The following is a 24,390-nucleotide window of genomic DNA, read 5'->3' as shown; positions in this document are numbered from 1 at the left end:
AGGACGAGAGAGCCACAACCCTCACTATGAACTGATTCTGTCACGTCTTCTGAGGCAATTCTCTGAGATGTTTTAAAGAGGTTTGGAGACAGTAGAGAGGGAAGGGGTACGACCCTTATCAAACCCCCTGCTGCTGAGGAATCGAGTAAAAACAGCTTCAGATTTACAGTGTCATTGTAAAACCTCCAGCCAAATAAAACATGTGCTGGATGGGGTTTATTATGGCAGATGCTGACAGGGAGCTGACTTTTTCATCTTTTATCACAATCAACCACAGACAAACTATACAGAATCGTATATTGCGTGTTGTGAATCTGGTAAAGTGCACTGGGAGGATGGCACGCAAGCAGAAGGGAGCAAAAGATCAGGAAAGAGAGATCAAAAAAGAGAAAGAGAGGGTCAGACAGAAAGACTGGTTGGGGTGGAGAAATAAATCACTTCTGTACAGGATTTCAATCCCAGCTGTGATAGCAGTGAACCATAACCAGGGAGCGAAGGAATGGAAAATAAAAGAAGGGGTTGAATTCCACTAAGAAGGTGGAAGAAGAGAAGGAGGGAACAAAGAGGGGGAAAAGATTAAAAAGAAAGTCTCAGAGGGCAATGTAAAGTAAAACAAACCAGTACTGACACCCAGACTTACTTTCTTCTGTGGAATACAAAAGAAGTACTTTTTAGCAGAATATCAATGCTGCTGTTTTCCAATGAAAGTAAATGGTGACCATGGTCGCCAGTCAACATTTTAAGTGAATAACAGCTCATATTTTAGTCATCTTTACTCTCTTACAGACCACCTTTGAAATGTTTTTTTTTGTGTGACGCTGTACAGCCCCTCATCCCCACAGTAGATTTTTTTTCCACAGAAGAAAGTCATACAGTTTTGAAACAACATGAGGTTCCTTTAAGTATTGTAGGATGAATTTAGAAAAAAAAAATCACCAGAAAACTCTGTCTTTAGTAACACGCTCCTGTAGCAGAGTCCATTTGTGACCCAGATCGGTGGAGATATACAGCTGAAAAACAAAGAAAGACGAATAAATCACTATTTACTGTCACTGGATGCTTGAAGCACTGGTCATAACATTGATTTTTAGGCTGGATTAGATTAAAGCACACTTTGCAAATTCTCAGGATCATGAGAATTAGATGAGCGATTCCTTGCATACTGTATAACGATTATGTTGTGGAAAACTGTCCATATATACCAATTAAAATCACATATGTTGAGTGTGTGTTTGTGTGTATGCATCTGTCCCCAATTGATCATCCCTATAATGAGATTATATTGATCACCACTTGCATGGAAAATACCCACCAAACTGCACCATAACAATACAAACAGACAAATACACATTGTCTTTCCCATTTAAACTCAGAGATGATAAATGCAGCGTATTGCAAGCAGTGTCTAGGGGTTTTAGCAATTCATCAACCGCACATAAACACACACGCGCAAACACACACACACACAGATCTTGCCTCGTTGCTCGCTCAGCCGTTAACAATGTAAACATGCTCTTTAGCGAGAGGCAACCATGGCCTGAAGGCCAAACAGTGCTGCTCATAACTCTAATAATGAGGATGCCAATATGCTAGAGAGCAAAAAGCAGAGCCATAAACAAAGCTGGGTGAGAAATGTGTTGAGAACAGTTGGTCAAGGTGTTCAGCCGAGACCTAAATCATTAATACTGAAAAAGCTACAAAGACTAATTCAGGCAGTTGAGCCTGACAAGAAAAGCTACAAACATGCAGCTGGAATTAAGACACATTATGATCTTGTGAGCAACCGGTTTGGAGCTGCCAAAAAAACACTGACTTCAATTGGTGTCATTAATAGTCATTTACTCGACTGCATTAATCTGTGTTGGCCAACACTTTCATCACTGACCTTCGCCTCCTTGCTGTAAGCCAAAAGTTTGTCTTCCTCAGATGGATGGAAAAGGAGTGTATCCACGGTGAAGGAGACAGGCTGCCGTTGGAAGGATGAACCCTCATCTGTGCTGATGAAGAGCATCTGGTCACTTTCATTGATGCTGGAGCTCACCAAGATCACCTAAAAAACACAATGTCTTCAGTGACTGCATGTCAAGATGTATGTTCGTTAGTTTACACATATTAGACAGTAAAGCATTGTTTACTGAGTGAAACCTTTTATTAAAGTATCTTTCATTTTATTTTATATGTGCAATATAAAGTATTTTTGTGCAATATTTAAATATTGCACAAATATATTTTATAATAAATATTTTCATATAAATATTTAATATTTTAATAAAGGAATGTGCAATATTTTATTTTTATATGTGCAATATAAAATATTTTTTGTGCAATATTTAAGGTGCATTTCCTCCATATATATATATATATATATATACAGCCAACTGCCCCATGATATTTAGATATATCTATTGTAAATACATATTGTATCTTGTATTAAATGAAAAAGTCAAGATTTAAATATTTATAGCATATATATATGTATATATATAAAGTTCCGTAAAGTTGTGAACTACTTTATATTACACTCAGACACACGCACAATTTAGCCCACATGGGGCCTTCAGCTAAAGTGCACTAATGTCTCTGTTGTGTTTTTGTTGCCCAACACATTAAAAAAATACATGTAGGCTACAAATAAAAGATAAAGAGGAAACATAAAGGCAAAACCAAAGTCAATCACTTAGTCAGAAAAAAAAAACGGAATAAAGTCTATGCCTCTGAATGACCCAGAGTTGTGTGAATTTATCAAATAAACTGAACTTTATTGTAAGATGCAGTTCCGTTAACTACCTTTAAGTGGCGCTGTTGTTCAACCAAATGCGCAGTGAAAAACAAGCAGGGATCCTCAAGGGGACGGCCAAACAGAGAGACTCTCAAAGGGATCTCTGTGAAACAAGTTATCCATCCCAAAACAAAGACTCCAGGGGAAAAAGGAAAGAATCTCCTCTCTGTAAAACTTCCCTCTTAAAGCAATAACTCGCAGAGTTTAGCACAGAGCCCCCTTTGTGGTCTGTGGATAAAAGCCATCAAACAACATCCTGCGGCTGTCCCAGAGGAGTACGGCGAGCTGGCACGGCTGGAAGAGGCTACAGAGGCCGGTAAAACAACATGGGGCAGAATGTGGTGGCTGATGGCGCTTTAAGAGCGTAATCACCAATCTGCGATGATGTCTGACTGCCACTTCAGAATGAGGTTTTAGCAATTGTCTGTAGGTCATGTAATCGGCTATAAGATAATCTGCTTAAAGATCTCCAACTGGATCCTCTCTCACAATAGGCAAGTCACATAGTGTCTTTTAAGAAGAATCAAGCTTTGTATGCCTACTCATGATTGGATGAAAGACAATGCGGACAACTTTATGTAGAAACATGAGAGAACAATCATACCACTTGTCTCAACATTCCTCTGAAAGTGCCATGTTTAAATGCTTCACCTTTACACAGCATTCATGAAAGAGACCACGTGATCGTATTAACCTAATTACTCATGCTAATGAACAGCAGTAATATTCATCATGCAACAAAGCTCTGAACGAGTCGCTAATTCAAACACTCCGCTGAGTCTTTCGGTGCAGTGGAACTTTGTAAACAGAACAGCCAGCGAAAGAGACAAACATGTCTGTGTGTACATGTGTGTCACTGCTTTTACTCAATGCGCCTCTACTAATTTTGCTTTCCACCCAATTTCATATGCAAATTGGCAGGTTTGATATCCAGTCAGTGCTGAGCGGGAAATGAGAAGCACAGAGAGATGAAGAGCGGGGAGAGAGTGAGAGAGGTCTGTTCTGTGCACCTGAGCTCAGCCACTGGAACAAAAGACAGACTTGAAGAAAACTGACTGCCGCAACGGCAAATTTTCAATACTCAACCGCACAAAGCCGAGGGGGAGAATTGTGGAGCGCTGTTTGAATGCTGAAAGCTTCTTCTGAAACAACCGAGACCTGCTTGGGTTTGCATTCTGGCTTAGCTCTACCTGATGCACCTCTCAGAGAGAGAAAGAAAAATAGGATTCCCTACAAGAGATGCTTGTTTTAGTGAGAGTCCTCAACAGACAGTGGGGTCAAGAGACAGAGGCACAGATTAAAGGCATAGTGCACAAGTCTGTCATCATTTAATCTTTCTTAAGTCGTTCTAAATGGAAACGTGTATAGTTTCTTTTAAACCAGCAGATCCGGTTCATAAAACTGGTTTAAAAAAACAAAAGAAAACAAAACAAAAAAACACGATTCATTCACAAATCTGTCCAATACTCGAGTTCAACTCAGTGATTCAATCTAGTCTCCGTGGTTTTTAAGTGAACATTACAATGGAGTGGATATTAACTCTTAAATGAATTCTGAATTCATTTGCTTGCCCTCATGTTGTTCCAAACCTGACTTTTCTTTTGTGGAACATAAAAGAAGATATTTTGAGTTGACCATTGACAAAAAAACACTTGAGACATTACTCAAAATATCTTCTTTTAGGTTTCTTTTAGGAGTTTTTAAAGAAAGAAACTCATCATACAGCTTAGGAACAACATGAGGGTTAGTAAATTATGACAGATATTTCATTTTTGGGTGAACTATGCCTTTAAAATTCATTTTTGTCCTTGCACAAAGCTATTGAGTGACTTCAAAAGTATTGAAATATAGCATATGAATTATATATAAGGAATGCTTTTATGGTGCTTTTTGTCCTTTTTAGACATTGACATTGACGTGATTGCTATGAACTGTCAATGTATAGTCAAAAAACCTGTGAAAAAATATTCTTTTGCATACAGGTTAAGGTAAGGGTGAGTAAATAATGATAGAATTTTCATTTTAGGTTAATTATCCCTTTAAGAAAGCCGCTCTGCCAATAAGCAAGCTTGTGACATCACACATATACAGATCCCCCTCTCTCTTTATTTCTCTCCAAATGTGGAATATGGAAATATTCACCCACACACATCAAACACTTTGAATAGACATTAAGCATCTATTATGTCTGCATGATAGTGTGAAGGGACAGAGGCCAGTGAAGAGACTCCCTTTTCAAGGGAGACAAAGGAAATGTGTGTTTGTCTGTGCTTGTGTGTGTGTGTGTGTGTGTGTGTGTGTGAGAGAGAGAGAGAGAGAGAGCGTGATCTTTCCACTGACCCTTCTCTAAATCCAGGTCTCACACAGGTAATTCGTCAGGAGCATGCTTAGGGTGAAAGCACTGTTATTAAGTCCCTCCTGCCTGTCATAATGGCTCAGCTCAGACTAAAGAACAGCCCACACATCAAACACCCAGGGACGAGGACCCATGAAAACATTGAAGACAAAAGGAAAAAAGGGATAACAATGCTCACACTGTGTGCATGATCACAGCTTTGTGCTTGGGGCTACTATGTAACATTTGTCTGTAGGTGCAGTGCTTGGCAACAATTATACAGTTTCCTGCACTGTGGGGTCTCGGCTCTCTGATCATGACCTGAGGAAGGTGTAATCATATACACCTTGACTGTTGGCAGAAAAATTGAAAAAAAAACACACCCTTAAAAAGATAAGTAGTTAAACCAATGTTAAATGATGTTAATATGTGGGAATGTAGGGGTGATCCTGTGATCAAGTGATCAATTTTCTTACACCATGTCCCATCCAGAAAAGAGGCAACACATTTCCAGCAAAAAGTCCTTTGTTCACCCTGAAAGAGAGACTACTGTGTGACATGACACAATCTCAGCCAATCAGAAGATATTGAATGTTCCAAGTTCTAGGCTGTGAATTAGACTTTTCATTACAATACAATCTGACATCTATTCTCTTAGCCAGAGATACAATATTCACTGATACTGTACCTCAACATAACAAGATACAATTTGATGAGATTCAATGAGATTCCGTTAACATGAGATCTGATGACAGAAAAGATAAGCAATGGAAAGTCTATAGGTACATGGTGCTCTCTAAATTGTGCAAATAGTATACCCATTAGGACATGCGCACACACATGCACACACACACACACACAAACATGTACTGTAGGTTTTTCCTTTAAGACACTGCATGCAGATGTGGCTAACATGAGAGTGTTAAAAGGTGCATCTTAAAAAATTTTTGCAATTTCTGCACAGTGCAATTATACTTGATCAAAGCGATGTAGCCCTATAATGTACAGTTATGAGGAGTGGGACTGATGATCAACAATGTCCTTTCGCTTGTTACGGTCACAGCTGGTGACTGGAAAAAAAAAACATTTCACTGACATGGCTTTATCTCTTGTCGCTTAATATTGTGTATAAGGGTCTTTGATCATATTAAAACTTGCCTTAGGGTAAAAATCAAGTCCATAGTGATGTCTTTTTGGCTGTCAGCTCTTCAAACATGATCCAATTTGTCAGCATCAGCTTTAAAGCTGTAAAACTTTTCAGTCTAAGGTCAAGTTTGATAGCGTACGTAGATATTAATTTCAGGCTATCCACTCTTACTACAGTCAAATTATATTTTAAGGGATATCTGAAAGAAAAGTAGTTCTTGGAAAGCGTTTCTTGAAAAAAAGCATCTAATTCTAAAGTGTTATATCAAGATAACTCATCATATTTTAGCTGTGGGAACAGTTTGCGGATAAGATTATCAATATATATTGATATAGCCTTCAGTCTCTTAGTTGGTCAGCAATGCATCATATACTGGAGCCTTGGTTTATTGTGGTGGGAAACAATCTGATTAGACCCAATCCCATTTACTTTTTATTTACTAATAAAATATGCAAAATAAAGTCATGTTTAGATGTGTGATACCACAACAGTAATAAATGTATATAACTAATGATATAGGCATGTTCCTGGAGACAAACTTGGAATAATCTAAACTCGGCTGAACTGTGACAGTCCTCGAAAGGAAATTATTTAGATCCTCTCTTTAAATGCTAGAGAGATGAAGTTGAATTGGGGCATTTGAAAATTGCTGATTTATGTAGTTAGATTAATTAATGCTTTTCAGAGTCAATACTGGGTCAATCATTTCTGCTCCGTTAATAAGCATAGATGAAGCCAGAACCTACATTACGCTGGATGATGCAGTGATTCCCCATTTCCCATAAAACACACAATACTCAAAACAAATACTGTTTCATCCATAGCGTATTATATAGCATTTATACAAGCAGAATTAGACTTAAGACTTTTTTTCCCCTCATAATTTCTGTTGTAATTTTATAAGGAAATCTGTTAAAATGTGTTAGTCAAGTGATGAATAAAAACACAGTAAAATGTGTTAAATAGAGTTGAGAAAGTGCTACACTATGGAGCCCTACACATGACATGTGGAAGAAAAAATAGATACAAGTGAACAAATTAATAAACACAAAATCATTTTGGTGCTCCACTCTACAGTTATTGGTATTTATCAAAATAAATACACAAAAATCTACAGATCTTTCTGCACACATAGATTTCATGTAAAGCTGCAACCTTAAAACTCTGTTATAAAAAAGCAGTGATGAGCAATCATATAATTTCTGTGACCTAATGGACCTATGCCTATCAAATAACAGTAAAGACCCAATGTGGATATTTTTCCATATGTACAGTAGTCACCGATTCCAGACAGTCTGTTTGGGTCAAAACGGCACAGATTCTCCACAGGGAAAGCTTAATCTCCTTCCCCGTCTCAGCGGGGGCTCTCTGATTCGGACTCCAGTGAGATCTGAGTGAGTAATCTCAGCCTACCACTTTAAACGTGCAAAAAGTGCCATCTGTGCCTTTGTCTCCGTTATGATAACAACGTTACAGCAGATTTGACGGGAGGATTTTAAAACAGCAGTTCATTTAAAAGCTGCTACTCTAAGCAGTCACTGTTCAAATTTAATATAAAGGGTTGGCCCTTCAAGGCCCTTAAAATAATTTTAGAATAGTTTTACACATATAACTTAAAAATTCATTAATCAATGTACCTACTGTAAGAACAAAATTAATCAAGTAAATATATGCAAAAAAAATCCAGGCTTTCTTACAGCCTGAAATATAAGTAAAAAAGTTATTTTAAGTCCATTTTAATGATAGGAATCGTAAGGAGTTTAATGATAGTTGTAAGAAGGCACTCTTGGTTCCGAGTCCTACCTCATACACACTGAGAGCTCAGTTAGAGATATGTAGACAGAGATGATAACTTTGCCCTTTAGCGGTCAATTTTCATCATCTGCTACACTAATTACAGCAACAGCACCCCTGTAGCACCAAGAGGCTAAGTGTCGTTTGCTCAAGGGCACGACTATAAAGGAACAGGTCTACTTGATTGCAAAAGGTCAACCCTACACGAGACTAGCCCTCTGTGACCATTTAGCTACTATCAAAACTACTGCTAGGATTTAGGTGAACATAAAGCATTGCAGTGAATGAGGTCTAGTTACATTATTAACCTCATGCTGTACTACACAGTTTTCATCATGAAATGTTTTACGCCTTTTTCTGTGCTGCACTGATCTCAGAGGCATTAAGCAAATAGTTTAAGACCAGACTCTGTATGTCTTGGCAGAGAAGCACGCTAGCTAATATTTTTGGACGGGGCTGTGCATGCTCAAACTTTTCAGCATGTCTGATTGATTATCGTAAATGCAGGACCTCTCTCCTCTGAAGGATTGTGGGGATTAAAAAGCAAACACAAACTTTGCCAGTAATATTCCTAGCACTCACCGTGGGTGAAATCAAACGGCTGCACATTCACAGGTACACGTCTGAATAGCTGCACTTGTACTGTCATCATCCATTAAGCATTGTGCCACATGAGTAATTGTCATTTCAATTTGTTTGTCTGACACAGATATGTCTAAAATGGGGAAAATGGCTTTGGATACAGATGCTTAAATCGGGCCTCAAAGGACAAAAAATATGCATCCTCACAATGATAAAATGGCTGCTGTTGTTCGACTCTGATGATTCATGGATAAATGTGGCAGTTATTTTGGAGGCCACAGACTTGTGTAGTCATGGTCAATTTAAATTCTGATGGCTCCACACACAGTAGAGGTATAACACTGGGGTGGTAGAGAGAGAGAGAGAGAGAGAGAGAGAGAAGGAGAGGAGTTAATAGAAGTTGGGGTAAATGAAAGGTTGACCTTTCACTCTGCCCAAAATGAAATAGAATGCTGTTTGCTTTATGTATCAGCAAATCTGTTTGGAAAAAAAAATGCTTTTCCATTTCATTTAGCTTTTATTGAACCATCATGTTAAACCCTGAGAATGGCGAGATTATTTTGCAGTATTCCACTTCCAGACAGGACAATAATGAAAACAGAGAGGTCGAAGAGAGACTTATTTATTGGGATGGACAGAGAATGGAGGCAGAAAGCAAGAGGAAATGGGACTATTTCTTCACGTTGTGTTATGTGAGCCAGAACAATGACTTAAGAGAATCATTCGTTCTGACATGAGGAAAGGATGTATAAACAGTCAGCAGATGTAACCCCAAAACAGAACTGTACATATAAACTGTATTTTCTTTAATGATATTTTTCCTTTCTGACTTTTCCTTAAATGATTACTATTTAAACATACACATGAATGAATAAGTTAATGAATGAATGAATAAAATAACACAAAATAAAATTCACAACGTTTCATTTTACTCCATGAAATATATGCTTCCTATTTCTGTGTCTTAATTTAATGCGGTGTTAACCCAGCTAGTTATAGACCAATGTTAATGCTATAATTTTTTTTTTTACCAACACTACTAATGAGTAGGGGTGGGTGATATGACTAAAATCTTATATCATGACATGAGTAACTTTATTTCACCGTAACAATATATATCACAATATAGTTATTTTGCTTTAAATAAGGTCTTTATGATAGCACAATTTTTTATACCATAAAAATTTCTGAATTTTGTCACCAGTGTCATTATCACAAAAAAAAAAACACTAGCCTAAATAAAAAACAAACAAACAAACAAAATAAACAACTCAAGCTAACTTAAGACAAGTAAACAGTAAGCAATTAAATAAGAATAAGAAACTAATTACAAGCAACATGACAAAAAACCTACAGTAGAACAAAGTAATAATAAAAGCTACATTGTATACAGTAATAAAATGTGTAAAAACAATGCATATTCTTCACTGTGTAAATTAAATATATTTCTTCTTATTAAAGTTCCAAAACTGATTTAGTCAAGAGCAGTGAGATATTTTTTTTCTGTTATTTGATTAACATGAATGACAGACAGCAGGAATATTAGACTGCTGTCACTTTAAGAGTGTAAAAACTAACAAACATAAAAACTCAATACTTCCGCAGTCTATGAGTACTCTCAGACAGCGCGTGCATATAGCAAAATGAGTTCTCTTTCACTGCTGATTGTGTTTCAAAGACTTAAAATCACTTTTTTTAAACAGCAATGCTTAAAAACGTGTGCAATTGATACGTTTTCGCGACCACATAGCACAGCAACGCCATGTGAGCGTGTAACCGTAATAGAGATGATAGTCAAAAATCTCTCAAAAAGTGTCTATCGGTATATCGCCCACTCCTACAATGGGCATTATTATAATTGCACCCTCCCTGTATTATTACTTCTGCAGTTTTTTTGGTTGTCATTTTAAGCAGGAAGCCAAGTGTTGACGAAGATGGAGAGTAGAGTTCAGAGCTCCTCTGAAAAAGAAAGTGAGGATGCACTTGAATGATTCACCCTGAGAAAGGAGGAAGCAGCTTCTGTGTTGGACTCTGGGCAGAATAACGGTCCAAGACACAGACGATGCTGAGAAGTTAAACTAATGTGAGTAATGTTAACCAAACATGATTGCAGACCATGTAAGAGGCAATAGAGACCCTCCTTTCCGCGCCAAAGGTTCGACCCATTTCCTCTGAAAACTGATCTAGTGTCAAAGGCCAGGTTACCCTGGTTACCATGTGGTCTCCGTTGAGACCGCTGTCCTCAGGCACTCCTCACCAGTCAAGTGAGTGGGAGACGATCCAATTCAAACATTCTTGCTCATTTTGAAGAAGAGGAATAGGTGGAATAATTACCTATTGTGTCAATAATGGGGAATTTAGCTCACGTGGAAACATCATTAGTCAAACTCTCTCTCTCCTCTCATTCGTTCTCACCTGCCTTATTTATTCTTAATGTCTGTGGGAGTGGAGGGAAAAGAGGCAAATGTTCTTATATTTTCACAGCTGTAGTGAACAGCTGTAAACGGATTACCGGATGTCAATAGAAACAAGGTAGAGGAACTTTTTCCAGAGTCTGGAAGAGGTGACAGAGAGGACGAGAAAAAGAGTACGACACAGAGAAAGAATCCTGAGAGAGGTTTTTTTCCCCAAACATGTGGATATTAGGATGTTACATTCAATCGCAGAGGGCACACATGGTGCTATAAATGCAAGTCAATTACATCAAGAGTTCTGCTTTCCATTCTTGAACTGTACGTTTGAACATCTTAGTTGAATGAATACCAAAGTGTATTTCATGGCAGATGTAAGAAGTGTCCAAGTGAAGAGAAAACATCTGGATAAAACAAGAAGGTAAAGTCAAAACATGAATATTTTGGAAAATCCAATTAATCTGTTGATTCCCTAAAATAAAGTAACTTTTTGATTGAATTAACTGACACATTTAAATCTCAGACATTTCATATAAGACAGGCATATTCAAATGTCGGCTTGGTTTCAACTGGACCATGGTGCATAATGGCAATGGCAGCACCATTTTACCATTTCTAAATCAACTGAGCAGTGCATCACACCACAAGTGCTCAGGGTCATTTATTGTAATGATCTTTCGGTGTTATTTCCTCTAATATATATATATTATCTAAAGCCAAACAGGCTTCATTCAAGCCCTTCCTGTGTGCTCTGCTTCTCTCTAAAGACACTAAAGCACCATTACGAGCTGCGGATGACGCAGTTATTTTAAAAACAGAAGCACAGTGAGCAGCAAAACAGATCAATATTTTTGCTAAAACAAAGCAGAAAACAATGATACTGCAAATGTAGTTATTTTTTACCTATCATACCTACTGTATATGACTCTGACCATTCAAACCAGGTTTGTGATAAGGCTTTTTTTTTTTTGGTGACAAGACATTCTTTGATGACTATAAAACCTTTGAGAGGTTTTTTCTCTCTTTTATATAAAATATTTAAATCTCTCTGTGTATCAATCGTTTGATAGATTAAATAAATCAATCAATAAATAAAATAATAATAATAATAAATGCATAAGAAACAAAAGTCATATTTAAATAGGCGACATGTATGAATAATTTAGCACAGCATGTTTGTGTTTATTACTCATATGTGTGTGTGTGATACTGTATGTATTTGGAACACTGAAACATTTCTCACATTATCTTCTTTTATGTTCCACAGAAGAAAGAAAGTAATATATGTGAGTAAATAATGACAGAATTTAAATTGTTGGGTGAACAATCTCTTTAAGGATCACATTGTTCTGTGACATGCACTTTTACAACAAGACAATGGTTTGACAATTGCACATAGCTTATGACATGATGAAAATGGCCCACGATAGGGTTATGACTTCTGTCAACAGCCATGATAACCGGTGACAGTGAAAACACCTATTACCCAGCACATCATGAGCAGACAACCAAGCAAGACTGAAGCAGTTTACTGTCTATTTGACAGAGAAAGATTGGGATATAAATAGTGCCCCTGAGGACACAACATAACAGCATTACTCGAGAACTAAGTGCTAAACCACTACCAGTAATGTAATATGGAATTGGTTTGGCTTCCAACGGAAAAATCTAGATGGAAACGGAGATAAAAATTTGCATGCAGCAACATTTCATTTCTGTTAATGTTGGTGCATGTCATCTTTGGTTTGCTTCACTAACGATATTATGTAGTGAACCACAACACCAATGTAGATACGACAGGAAAGAGCTGGGAATCAATCAGTCAAGGTGATGGGGTTGGGGCTGCGAGTGAAGCTACTGTATGTTTGCGTTCATATTATTTGAAGGGGTCTACACAGTGTACCAATAAAAGCACATATATCTTTGTTTAACTCTATGAACAACAGGCTTCCGTCGGATGCTGAGGCTGAATTTAATGTAGCTTAGTTCCCTTAAACCTCCACTTTCTCAATTCGCTCATGCTGCATATCAGCTGTCATAGGCTGTGAATGCAGACCGGAAAAAGTCATTCAAGTTCAGGCTGGATTCATTCAAATGATTAATTAGGCTTACAGGAGCCTAAAGGCTTGGGTTACCAGATGTCCCGGTTTACTCAGGACAGTCCTAGTTTTATGAGGTGTGCCCCAGTGTCATGTCAGATGTTAGGCATACTGCTTTAAAATTGAGCTTCCTCAATGTCCTTTGATCAAGCTATTGTCTCTGGTAGCATTTGTGTCCATTGGATGACACTGCAGTCAATGAAAGGTATTGCAATGTATCTGCATGCAATAACATAAGATGTTTACTACTGCTGCTCCCTGTGTTCCTCGCAGCGTGGACATATTCTCAAGTTAGCTAACTAGCTGAAGCCAGCGGTTAATGTCTGATTTTTTTTCCTCTTCAGACTGACAGCGCAGACTGGACATTTTAGCTCACAGTCCACGTCCATACTGACATCCTCATTTCCATGTGAAATTATACTGCAAAAACCCATTTTTTTTCCCCTAATGCTGGCAATGTTTTGCCTGGAAAATAATAAAAAAAGGGAGACAGAAGTCTTGGACTGCAGCTCATTCTTCAGAGCATATTCAAGCTAATGTTGATAGTTCAACCATAATGTGAATAATTAAATATTTATGTTGCACATCATATAAACAAATATCAGCATTTTTAACTTAACATTTCTCTCTCTCTCTCTCACACACACATACACACACACACACACACACACACACACACACACACACACACACACACACATTTGTATTTCTCTGTCATGTTGGAGATTTTCCATTGAATTCTATTGTGTTTATATTTATATTCTATATCTCACCTGTAAACACAACCCTCTCAGAAACATTTAGCATTTTCGCTTTTTATTAAGACATCCAAAAAATCTTTTATGATTGCAGAAATTTGTTTTAGACAGCAAAATTATAGCCAAAATCATACAGTGTGCAGCATGCTTAAGCTGGAAAAATGCCCAAATGAAAATGCATTTCTTTGTGTGGTAGTTTTTCCACACACACAAACACATACACGAGTCTACCACTGTGGAAATGAGTTAAGAATAACAAGTTGTTATTTGCCACCAGTGATCTTCCACAATGCTTTTCCTATCATACTTTCCATTCACATGCTCTCTTTGTATCTACCTTATGCTTTTCTCCTCTTTATTTTTCGACTCTTTTCCTCCATAGCACCAGCAACCCACTGTGAAAATGACAGTGCTTGGAGGGGCAGCAGCAGGGGGTGCACATGAAAATAAACACACACATGCACACACGCACACTTGCATTTTCCTGTAAGTATGATGCTTCTCTTCCAACATCTTTCAGAGTGATTACTGTTCTGATTTCCGCTTTGACTCTCCCATTGAGAAAATGAGAGGGGGTTATTAAGAGATCAGCAAGAAGAGCCCAGAATAGCTCAGGGATATAAGGGAAGAGTCCTTACAGCCAAGACTCTGTGTGTGCGTTTCAACATGCACAAAAAACAAAGAAACAATGTGAAAACAGGAATTCTGAAGGCACTAAAATAGTATATTGTTGGATTACAGAGTGGTTTTGAGGTCAATCATATGTCAGTCATGTCATGTTCAGTAAGTGTGTATAAATGATGCACTTTCTTTTTCTCTCTTCTGCCAGCCAGTCTTGAAAAGGAGCCCACTGGAGGCCCAGTGTTGTTCTGCTAATTTTTTTTTTGTCATCATAATTGCCTCATTCATCCTTTGTTCATTATTGATTTCCGGAATAGTACAGTTCTGCATTGCCAGGGACCATATTGGGCAATGCTACTGGGAAAAATCCTGATTGTTCCACAAAAAACAGAGTAAGGACAAAACGCACCAGTCACAAAAAGAGACAAATGCACAGCCCACAGCACACACACACCCAAACTTGCATGTACAAACACAAAAACGTGGCCACTTGAATATGCATTACACAAAAAGGCACATTTTCTCATAAAAAACACCTTGTACACAGCCAGCGTTCAGACAGAATTTGTGTTTTACAATGCAAATACTTGAATACAGGCTTCCTAGACCAAACAAATGTAAAACTAAAAGAAAAAGCAGCCTTATTTAGAAAAAAAGGTTAACACTGGACTCTAGTAGTGGTCCCCTCTTTCCTCCTCTGACCCTTTACTGTCTAAGGGTGTCTGAACAGAACATGTATGTCTGTCAAAGTATGCTGCATTAATGCTTGCTGGTGTTGCACAAATGTTTTGCTGAATTAAATGTGGCTGAAAGTGCCAACATCGCTGTTTATCTGTAAATCTTCTTAATCCCTCGTCCTCACTGTTGCATGTAATCAATTTCTAAAAAAAGGGAGGGGGAATAAAAAAGGTTCATTAAACGTTTACACAATGCTCTCTTGAAGGCTGACCTGGTGTTGTTTGTCTTAATAAGTATATTTGTGCAGACTGACATTTTATTATTTTATTTTATAGACTAGAGAAGCAGTAAATATGGTTTTTGCCATTTAGAAGTCATAATTTCACACTAATTTATTCTCTATATCTTGGAGCACCTGTGGCTTATTATTAAAGAGACTCTAGTTGAACGGTGAGCCTGTACGCTCAAGCGAGCTAATGCAAACTACCTCTCTGTTATAACAGACCTTTAATCTTCCACAGACATTAGCCATTATAAACATTGACTGAAGCCCAATGAGGCATCTACTAGGTGTTGTGAAAGCTATTTCAGTAATGTCCTTCAAGGCCTGTAGATCTTTAATGAGGTGAGGAGCTTGAGGGCTAGCAGCCCAACCTCTTAATAAATGGGTCAGGCACAGTCAGCAAATACATTCATGTATCTCAAATTTTTGAGTTTTTACAGTTTGTTTACTCCACATATAACTCCTTCATGCACAGACAGGTAGACACACACAGGATGCATTCTGAATCCCTACAGCTGACTTTACAAAAGAGGCTTGTATGAAGTGCTCTGTCACCTATTGTTGTACCTATCACCTATTGTCGTATAGTCTGACATATCAAATTTGGTTTTCAGAGAAATATCACATCAGGACTAAGAGGATTGGATGCACGGTGAGAGATACAGAGCTGTGCTGAGGTGTGATACTGAGATGTGTCAAGTTGCGTATCACATTAGATTGAGTGCCACCTCTATATGCGCATGTAAGTGCATTTGTGTGTCTTAGTCGTGCGGCTGTTACAGATGGACCATCTTAACTGAAATATTTAGACTGTTATGGAGGTGATCTTTTAAAGCACCTCAGCACTCTTTTTAACACCATATACCTTTTTCACCTCTTGTCTTTTCTACAGTTTGCTGATGAATTTTAAATGAGCAGGTCAAAAAAGAGAGATGAAATATAGGGGAAATGCAAGTTTCATGTCCCTCTATCTTCAACCATTACATGAACTACTCATCATAGGCTGTTTAATAGTTTTGACTTGGAAAAGAGAATAAAAACTTCAGTGGAGGAAATAAAATGAAAGAATAATTGGTGGTGACATGGCCTTTATAATGAATTGTTTTTCAGGTCAGCAGAGGCTGTCATGCAGTTTGAATAGGCTAATTAAGATGGTGACAGAGGATTGATGAAACACATTCAAGCTCACTAAAACAGAGTGAAGTCTGGCACAGTGAAGCACACCAGCATAACACACCTCTTTCCTACCATAACTATGCAGCATACAGCTCTGGTCTGAGCAGTTCTCTGACTACAAATGAAAATGCTTAAACTGGAAATGATGCAATATTTTCCATGTTCTGGCTTGACAGGCTTATTCTAATGACAATATCTGCTTTCATTAGTCAAAGCATGACTCAGCTCTCTAGAGGCTTGTTAAGCTTGATTGAATCATGTTCACATCTTGTATGAAATGAAGGCATGAGGAAAGAAAAACAAGTCTTTGTTAGTTTTCAGAGAAGGTTTTTCATGTGCTTCACAAAGGGAAGTTCGGATGGCTGGCTAGGATCTGAGCTGAACTGATTTATGGAGAAAAATGAGGCACTTCATAAAGCACATACAGTAATATTTCTATATTTCCTCTGCTCTACACACACATATAATGAACTACATCTACTTATCTGATATAATTTTGTAATTTTTTGGTTAAATGTTTGTCTTTTGATTATTATATCCTGTACATTTAGTCAATATTTTGTTATGTCATTCATTCATTCCATTACTTTTACCAAAAATCGAAATTTGGTGGAAAATATTATTTCAGCTTATGTGCAAAAGCAGATACAACAATCACAAAAAAATGCACATTTTTGTTTGTCTTCATTAATGTTTCTAAAAATATATTAACAAGTCTGTCATAATAAACATATACCTTTTGAGGTAATAAATTATGTTAGTAGTAAAATATGTTTTAAAATATTTTAGTTCACTTTCAAGGCAACAACTTTGGCATATTCATTAAAATATCGATTTACCACAGTAATTAACGAGAAAGTTTACACTTCATTTATCTTGAAAGAGTAGTGGAGCACTTAATATATGCAGAAACAATGGTGAAAAGCTCAAACCATCAATCTCCTTACAAAACAAACACGTCTAGCCGTTTCTGGTGAGAGATTTGTTACAAAGAAGTGAGTGCAGCTAAGCACTCATCTTTGCTTTTAATTTATCTTCTCAGTCTCCCAGCCCATCCTTCACACACCTTCCAAAAATCCCACCTTTCTCCCTCCCTTCCTGTTTCTGCAACATCATCCTTCTTTTGTTCATCGGAGGCATAAGCCACAGCTCGCGCTCTCTCGCTCATACACACAAATACATGTTGAAATGCTGCTTTATGCACCAGTGCGTAGCATTGTTATGGAAAACATCCACATCGTTGTGTCCACGCACACGGGTGGTCTGTCTGATTTCGTCTCGTGAGGTGTCTCACGCTGCATACTGATACTCTCTGTTATGCATATTCCCTATGTGTAGTTTGTTGGTCAGTAAGACAGCTGCATATGCATTATGCATGAGAAGCATGTTTTGCCAGACTATGGCAGGTGTGGTAGTTTTATGGTGTACAGCAGGAAGGATGCTATGGCATGTTATGACAGGTCACAGGGTGTCAGTGTAAGCTGTACCTCGCTCAGATACAGTGCAATAATGACAGTGTATCGCACAGTATGGGGTGCCGACAGGAATCTGGTCTTACAAATATCAAAAACAACATACTAACTAATTTGATTGCCAGATGAATGTGCAAATATGAGCAATCAGGTGAAAATTAATGTAGATGCACATGATTTTAGTGCTTGTGTGTGCATGTGCATCCGGTCCAATATAAAATGAGTAATAATTCATGTTGCATGGCACTCTTGATTCATCTGGATTTGGAGCTGTTGAAATGTTGAACTGACATAAAGTGTGCTCGGGTGCACTGGAGTCCTGACCGAGCCCAGAGCCAGATAAACAACGGTCAAGGTCAGTCTGGGGCTGTTTCTAAGTGTTTTTTTTTTTTTTAACCCTGAGTGAGTTTACACCATTACCAGTAGACCTTTAATCATATAGTACTTAATCAAAACAACCATTTTATATTTATTATTAAAAATATAAAAATCTTTACATTTATTATGAGATTGTTTATAAATAAACACACTACTGTTGTTCAAAAATTTGGGGTATTTTTAAAAAAAGAAATAAACATTTTTATTCAGCAAGAACAATTACAACAAACTGTGTTTACTGTGTTTTTTTTTTACTGTACTATTGTAATAAAATAAATGCAGTCCTAGGTGAGCATAAGAGACTTCATTAAAAAAACATCTTATAGTAGTATGCAGTAGCATATGCTGTCAACAAAAGCAAAGCCTCAGTCTCATTTATTTAACAAAAAAGTAAGAAAGATCAAGTTCTTCTGAAAAATCACAAAGGAACAATCACCACCACTCTGGACCAACTGGTGCCTGCACAGCCTGAACTTCACTTCCACCAGCACCACGTCCCTTCATTTTGTTTATAGCTTTTTTGTTCCTGCTAATTGTATTTAGTCTTTGTGTCACTGTGTCTTCACTCAGCACTAGGACAAGAGTACCGACAGCATCTAGACAGTAACATAGGATTTGTACTTTGTGTCTTTGCAGCATTTGTATGTCACCGTCTGTACTGGGTAGGCTATTTTAGGTAAACTTAAATTGATATTTTAGTGTATTGAAGTTTTGATGTACGCATTTTGATGTATTTATGTGTTTAATGTTGGTGATAAAATAAAATGTTTGCTTATTTGCAGATCAATACACATTAAATGTCTGCACTAATATAATGACAAGTCTGATTAGTTCTGGCTAGAATGAATATATAAACATGGTTCACTGATCATACTTTATACTTTTGTTGAAGTAATATTTTATTACAGCCTTCCCTAATGTTTGACAGCTTGACTTCTCAAACACATTTAAGACTAGAAGAACAGAAGAACATCATTTTAGTCTGAAACGATTTTCACCATAAGGTTATGGAATAACACTAAGAGCTAATTATTAAGAAAATGTGCCACAGGTCACGCCAAATGTGAGACATGTGGCACCAATCTGAAAGACAATTATGAAGATGAAGTAGGAAATACTACTAAGGTAGAATTCATAGTCAGTTATTACAGGAAAACAGTTTTGTGACCTTTAGAAGTTGAGCAGGATTAACAAGACTCCTTGCCATTGTGTGGAGCTTGGAGACTTTGTGTCTTCTACACAAAACGGCATACACACACAGAGCCGCAGGCTCACTGCAGCATGTGCAGAACATCAAAAGCAGCTCTGCACGCAATCCCATGATCATGTTTATATAACATTCATAAGACACATTGGAAGCGTCCAAGAAGTCATCAAATATAGGCATTTCATATACAGGACGAATCCAAATAAATCCCTCTACACATTTGATCAATTCTTCAACAGGGAAAATTGACAGCATTCACGACGAGTAATATTAGAGCAAACTGAAAATACTACTATTTCTTTCTTTTCTTGTAAATGCGCCTAAATCTGGAAGTCTGAAATGAAATACAAACACTTTATTAACCACAGGCATTGATAAGAAAAATGCAAGAAACACAGAGGCAAGCTATATGTCTGTATGACTGGTTAGATGATCTATAATTCAATACTGTATTTCACAGCATACACTGGAAAGTAAACTTCAAGAAAGCAAAGCATATGAGTCAACACGGAAGATTATTATCCTCTATACCATACTTCCAGATTAATCAGGTTTGTGTGCATTCTGGTAGTGATTTAAATTCAAATGTATATATTAAATACAATAGATAAATGCACTCTATGAATAAACTCTAAACTGTTACATTTAACTTGCTAGCATAAGAGAGAAACGACTAGCATACAGATAAATAACAAGAACGTCTGAGATGAAGAAAATGAGTTGTTTTGTATGAATTCATACACTTTAAAAAAAAAAAAGTATTAAAGTCTGCCCCTAAACATAACCCTCATTGTGGTGTACTTTAAGCAAACTGTACAAAAAACCCCACACAAATGAAATTGTACAAATTCAAGCAAAATTGCCACATATTCACCAAAACATGAAATAGTCACAAACTACCATGTTTGTGTTGCTGCTGCTATTCATTTGTTGAAACAAACTCTCATAAATCCTGTTCAAGAAATCACAATAATGGCCAAATGATTAGCTTTACAGCTTATGTTTCATCAGAAGGGTAACAATGTTATCTGCCTTTACCTTAAAGGGGTCATATGATGCGATTTCAATTTTTCCTTTCTCTTTGGAGTGTTACAAGCTGGGCCGGCACATGTGGTTGCCGCAAGCCCGCCGGATGCTCCTTCATCGAATCCGCTGGCCGCCACTCACTCTAGCCCCTGGCCTCTGCTCACTCTAGCCTCCGGCCTCCGCTCACTCTAGCCCGCCTTGTGTTACGCGTTTTATGTTTATGCAGCGCGATGCAATGCAACGGGTAAAAAGAGAGTATAAGTCATTATAATCCGTAATTATGTCCCCACTGGATGCAACAAATACCTCGTTTATAATGGGTTTTAATGTTTTTGTCTCGTCGCTCCATCACAGTATGGTAAGGGGCGTAACATTTCCGTCACACGCTTGAGGTATTCGGCCAATCACAACACACTGGATAGCTGGCCAATCAGAGCACACCCCGATGAGCTTTGTAAAAATTGATGCGTTTCAGAAAGGCGGGGCATAGAGGAGAAACAATAATGTACAGTATGTGGAAAATAATGTGTTTTTTTAACCTTAAACCGCATAAACACATTTCATTACACCAAATACACTAAATAATGTTATTTTTTAGCAACATCATATGACCCCTTTAATTTGCAGCTTAATTTGCATTAATTTCTGTCACATTTATCACTAATGTCTGTCTTTTGACCTAAAGGGAGACAAAAGTCAGATTTAAACAGATCCTTTCTACAGTGCTGCCATTATGTGAAACTCTTTCCATTCTCTCTACTTGATCCCCAGGCTGCCTTTGATTCTAATAACAGTCAAACAGAGGCTAATGTGAAAAAGAGACTTTGTATTCATCGAGACAGCAAACAGAAGTTCTACAGGTTTGTCTCCAGTGCTGCAGGAATGTGTACATGTGTGTGACGGGGTTGCATGATAAACATGCAATCTTGCATCTTTATCACATTTTACTATTAAACCAACAAGTGGATCATTTCGTATCTGAAAATACATACTCAAACAGACATGCTGAAGTTCAGCATGTGACATTTAACAGAATAATGAGAGCGCTTGACAGAAACTAAACCTGCTTTGCGGATTTTCCCATTCCTCCATCCCTCTGCTTCTCTCTCATTCCTTTTGCAGCTCTTTTCTTTAACAATATCTTTTCATTCACCTCCATAATGTTTTTATTTCACTTAGTTATTATTTGTTAAATGCTCCAGTTAATAAATAATAATAAATCCATGAATAAAAGCAACATCACTACATTGTCAAAGTCTCTTTTGCTGTTAGTAAAAATTTTTGAAGCATCAAAAAAGTTCACAGTTTCAATCTATGTAAAGCAAGCAAGCAATGGCAATCTTTCTCAAGAACAATCAGTGCGGAAATATTCACTCTTGCTGGATAAAATCCAACATATTGAAGCTGTCACATAATTCTCTATTTTATAAAATTGGTATATTGTGCCATGCAACTATTTTGTCCACAAAAAAACAAAAACAAAACACTAAACTTTCTATATTAGATTCTAAGTTAAAGCATTCCCAGTGTCCTCAAGGCTGGCTTGATTTCCTACAGAAACACTGTTCTATTCAATATTTTTATCCATGAAGAAAGGAATATGAAAGCAGACAGAGAAACATGGGGACAGGCTCTACAAGTAAACACAGGGTAGAAAGAAAAAGAGGGAGAGATAGAGAATGATGGTGAATGAAAGAGAGGGAAGACGAGTGACGGGAGCAGGCTGAGCCCTGGCCTCCCAGACACGCACAATGATTCCAGTTCAGGAACAAATTGGCCAATTTTTCATGGCATGCCCCTTGGCAGCCTCATCTATTTCAGCTTTTTATATTTATTTTCAGATTTCAGACTGTAGCAAGCATTCATCTAGACTGAAGAGACAACTACGCAACTCTGGTTTGGATCCGACTCATGTTCACACACAACCCACTCTCAGTCAAATCGCTGACCGAAGATGTTACATTTGTTTGTGTGAATCTGGACAGTTCTTGGGCCAATGGATATTCAGGGATCTTTTAAATAATGATCGAAATATACTAAAATACATGATGAAATGTACAATTTATAAATGATAAAATGTAAAAGTTTTCACTAACTGTTCCGGCCACATATGCGCTTAAAGTTATATAAAGGTTACGGTTGCATTACAAATCCTCTAGTTTCTTAAGACTTGGGGGAAAAAAATTACATGAGCATTCTTTGTTGCTAAATTGCAGTTGATTTATTTGCAACATTACAAGTGATTTATAAAACAGGTTGCAGCTCGAAATGACTTATCTGATAAAAAACTATAGTGAGAAAGGCAAGGACAAAAGACTTAAAGACTTTAAAAGACTTTCTGGAAGCACACCGTGGTACATGACCAGAGAAAGCAGAGAAAAAGGGATGTAGCTTTCCCTTTTGCCAAAAAGGTAGGAAAACTTCAACACCCATTATGTGCTGGGGTCAATTTGACTGTCCGTGAGCAGGGATACAAACAGTGCCAAAAGTACGCTACGATCTGTAATTTTCACAAAACCTCTGGATCCATCCAGTGGACTTTTGCTGATGAATAAATGGGACATCTCAGTGCAGATAACATGGAGAAAAAGTACGCAATGTTCATGTAAATATACAACTGACATTGTTACAATAAAAAAGCTGGTTGAAAATAAGTGAATTTACCCTTTAAGATACAAACCTATAGTCATTCACAACAAACAACCTTCTAATTGAAGAGCCAAATATTCATATATTCAATAAAAAATTCATATTACAATAGTTTGTAGTCTGTTCACTAAAGGCTGGATTTATCCTTATTAAGGTCAGTGCACACAAAGACAATGTGCATATACAAAAAGAAAGCCACTAAGCAAAAAATAACAAAGGCCATCACGTTCATTTTAAATCCAAACTTCTTCTCTGCCTTCATTGTAGCAACAAAAAAGACCATCTTTCTGGCAGTGTCGGTGTGAGAGAGACAAAGTGTATGTGGGGGAGCTTTTGGAAGATGGATTTGAGGCATAAATGTTTAGTCGTTTTGTCAAGATGGAGTTGTATACGGTAAGCTGAGCAGGATTCAAGGCGAAACTATTTGTCATGCACACACACTAGCTTTAAGATATGAGAATGTGAAGGATGTTTGACTTCACGGTGCCCTACAGTATCAGAAGACACCGATGTGTAAATGTATTTATGTTTATATCTATGTGTATTAAGCCTATCTGGGCTTGATTTTAACAGCAGGCTCAATTCAATAAGTGTGACGGCACTCTTCACCAGAAAGAAATGAGGCATGTATTTGCATTAAACAAACAGAAGTTCATCAAATATTCAACATAACCAGTGGTGGACAGTAACGAAGTAGTTTTACTTCGTTACTGTACTTAAGTACATTTTTCAAGTATCTGTACTTTACTGGAGTAGTTTTATTTTGAGTAACTTTTACTTCACTACATTTCATAAAACTTCTCATTACTCCTTATAATATATCACGTGCTCCGAGACGCAGAAGCTTCAGGTTCAGAAAATTCATGAACGAACTGATTCTTTTCAATGAACCCGTTAAATCTGTTCGCAAATCGCACCAAACAATTCATTCACGAATTGGAATGATCCGATTGCAGCTGTTCTCGAGTCGACAACTCACTGATTCAAATGAACCG

The 24,390-nt window shown here is 37.4% G+C and overlaps 1 protein-coding gene across 3 annotated transcripts in view; it reads right to left on the bottom strand.

Moving 5' to 3' along the window:
* The window catches only part of LOC107656200 (VPS10 domain-containing receptor SorCS2-like), a 162,227-nt gene that overhangs the window by 27,649 nt on the left and 110,188 nt on the right, over positions 1–24,390 (bottom strand). For all 3 annotated transcript variants that reach the window (XM_016443960.1, XM_016443961.1, XM_016443963.1), the window contains exons 4-5: positions 1,886–2,050; positions 937–1,010 (exon numbers count right to left, since the gene is read on the bottom strand). In XM_016443960.1, coding sequence (XP_016299446.1) covers positions 937–1,010; positions 1,886–2,050 — 239 coding nt within the window. The remainder of the gene's footprint in view (positions 1–936; positions 1,011–1,885; positions 2,051–24,390) is intronic.

Source organism: Sinocyclocheilus anshuiensis, unplaced genomic scaffold (assembly GCF_001515605.1).
Source record: "Sinocyclocheilus anshuiensis isolate Anshui unplaced genomic scaffold, SAMN03320099.WGS_v1.1 scaffold1429, whole genome shotgun sequence".
NCBI lineage: Eukaryota > Metazoa > Chordata > Actinopteri > Cypriniformes > Cyprinidae > Sinocyclocheilus > Sinocyclocheilus anshuiensis.
The sequence above is the reverse complement of the archived record's forward strand: the minus strand, read 5'-3'. Positions and strand labels throughout refer to the sequence as shown.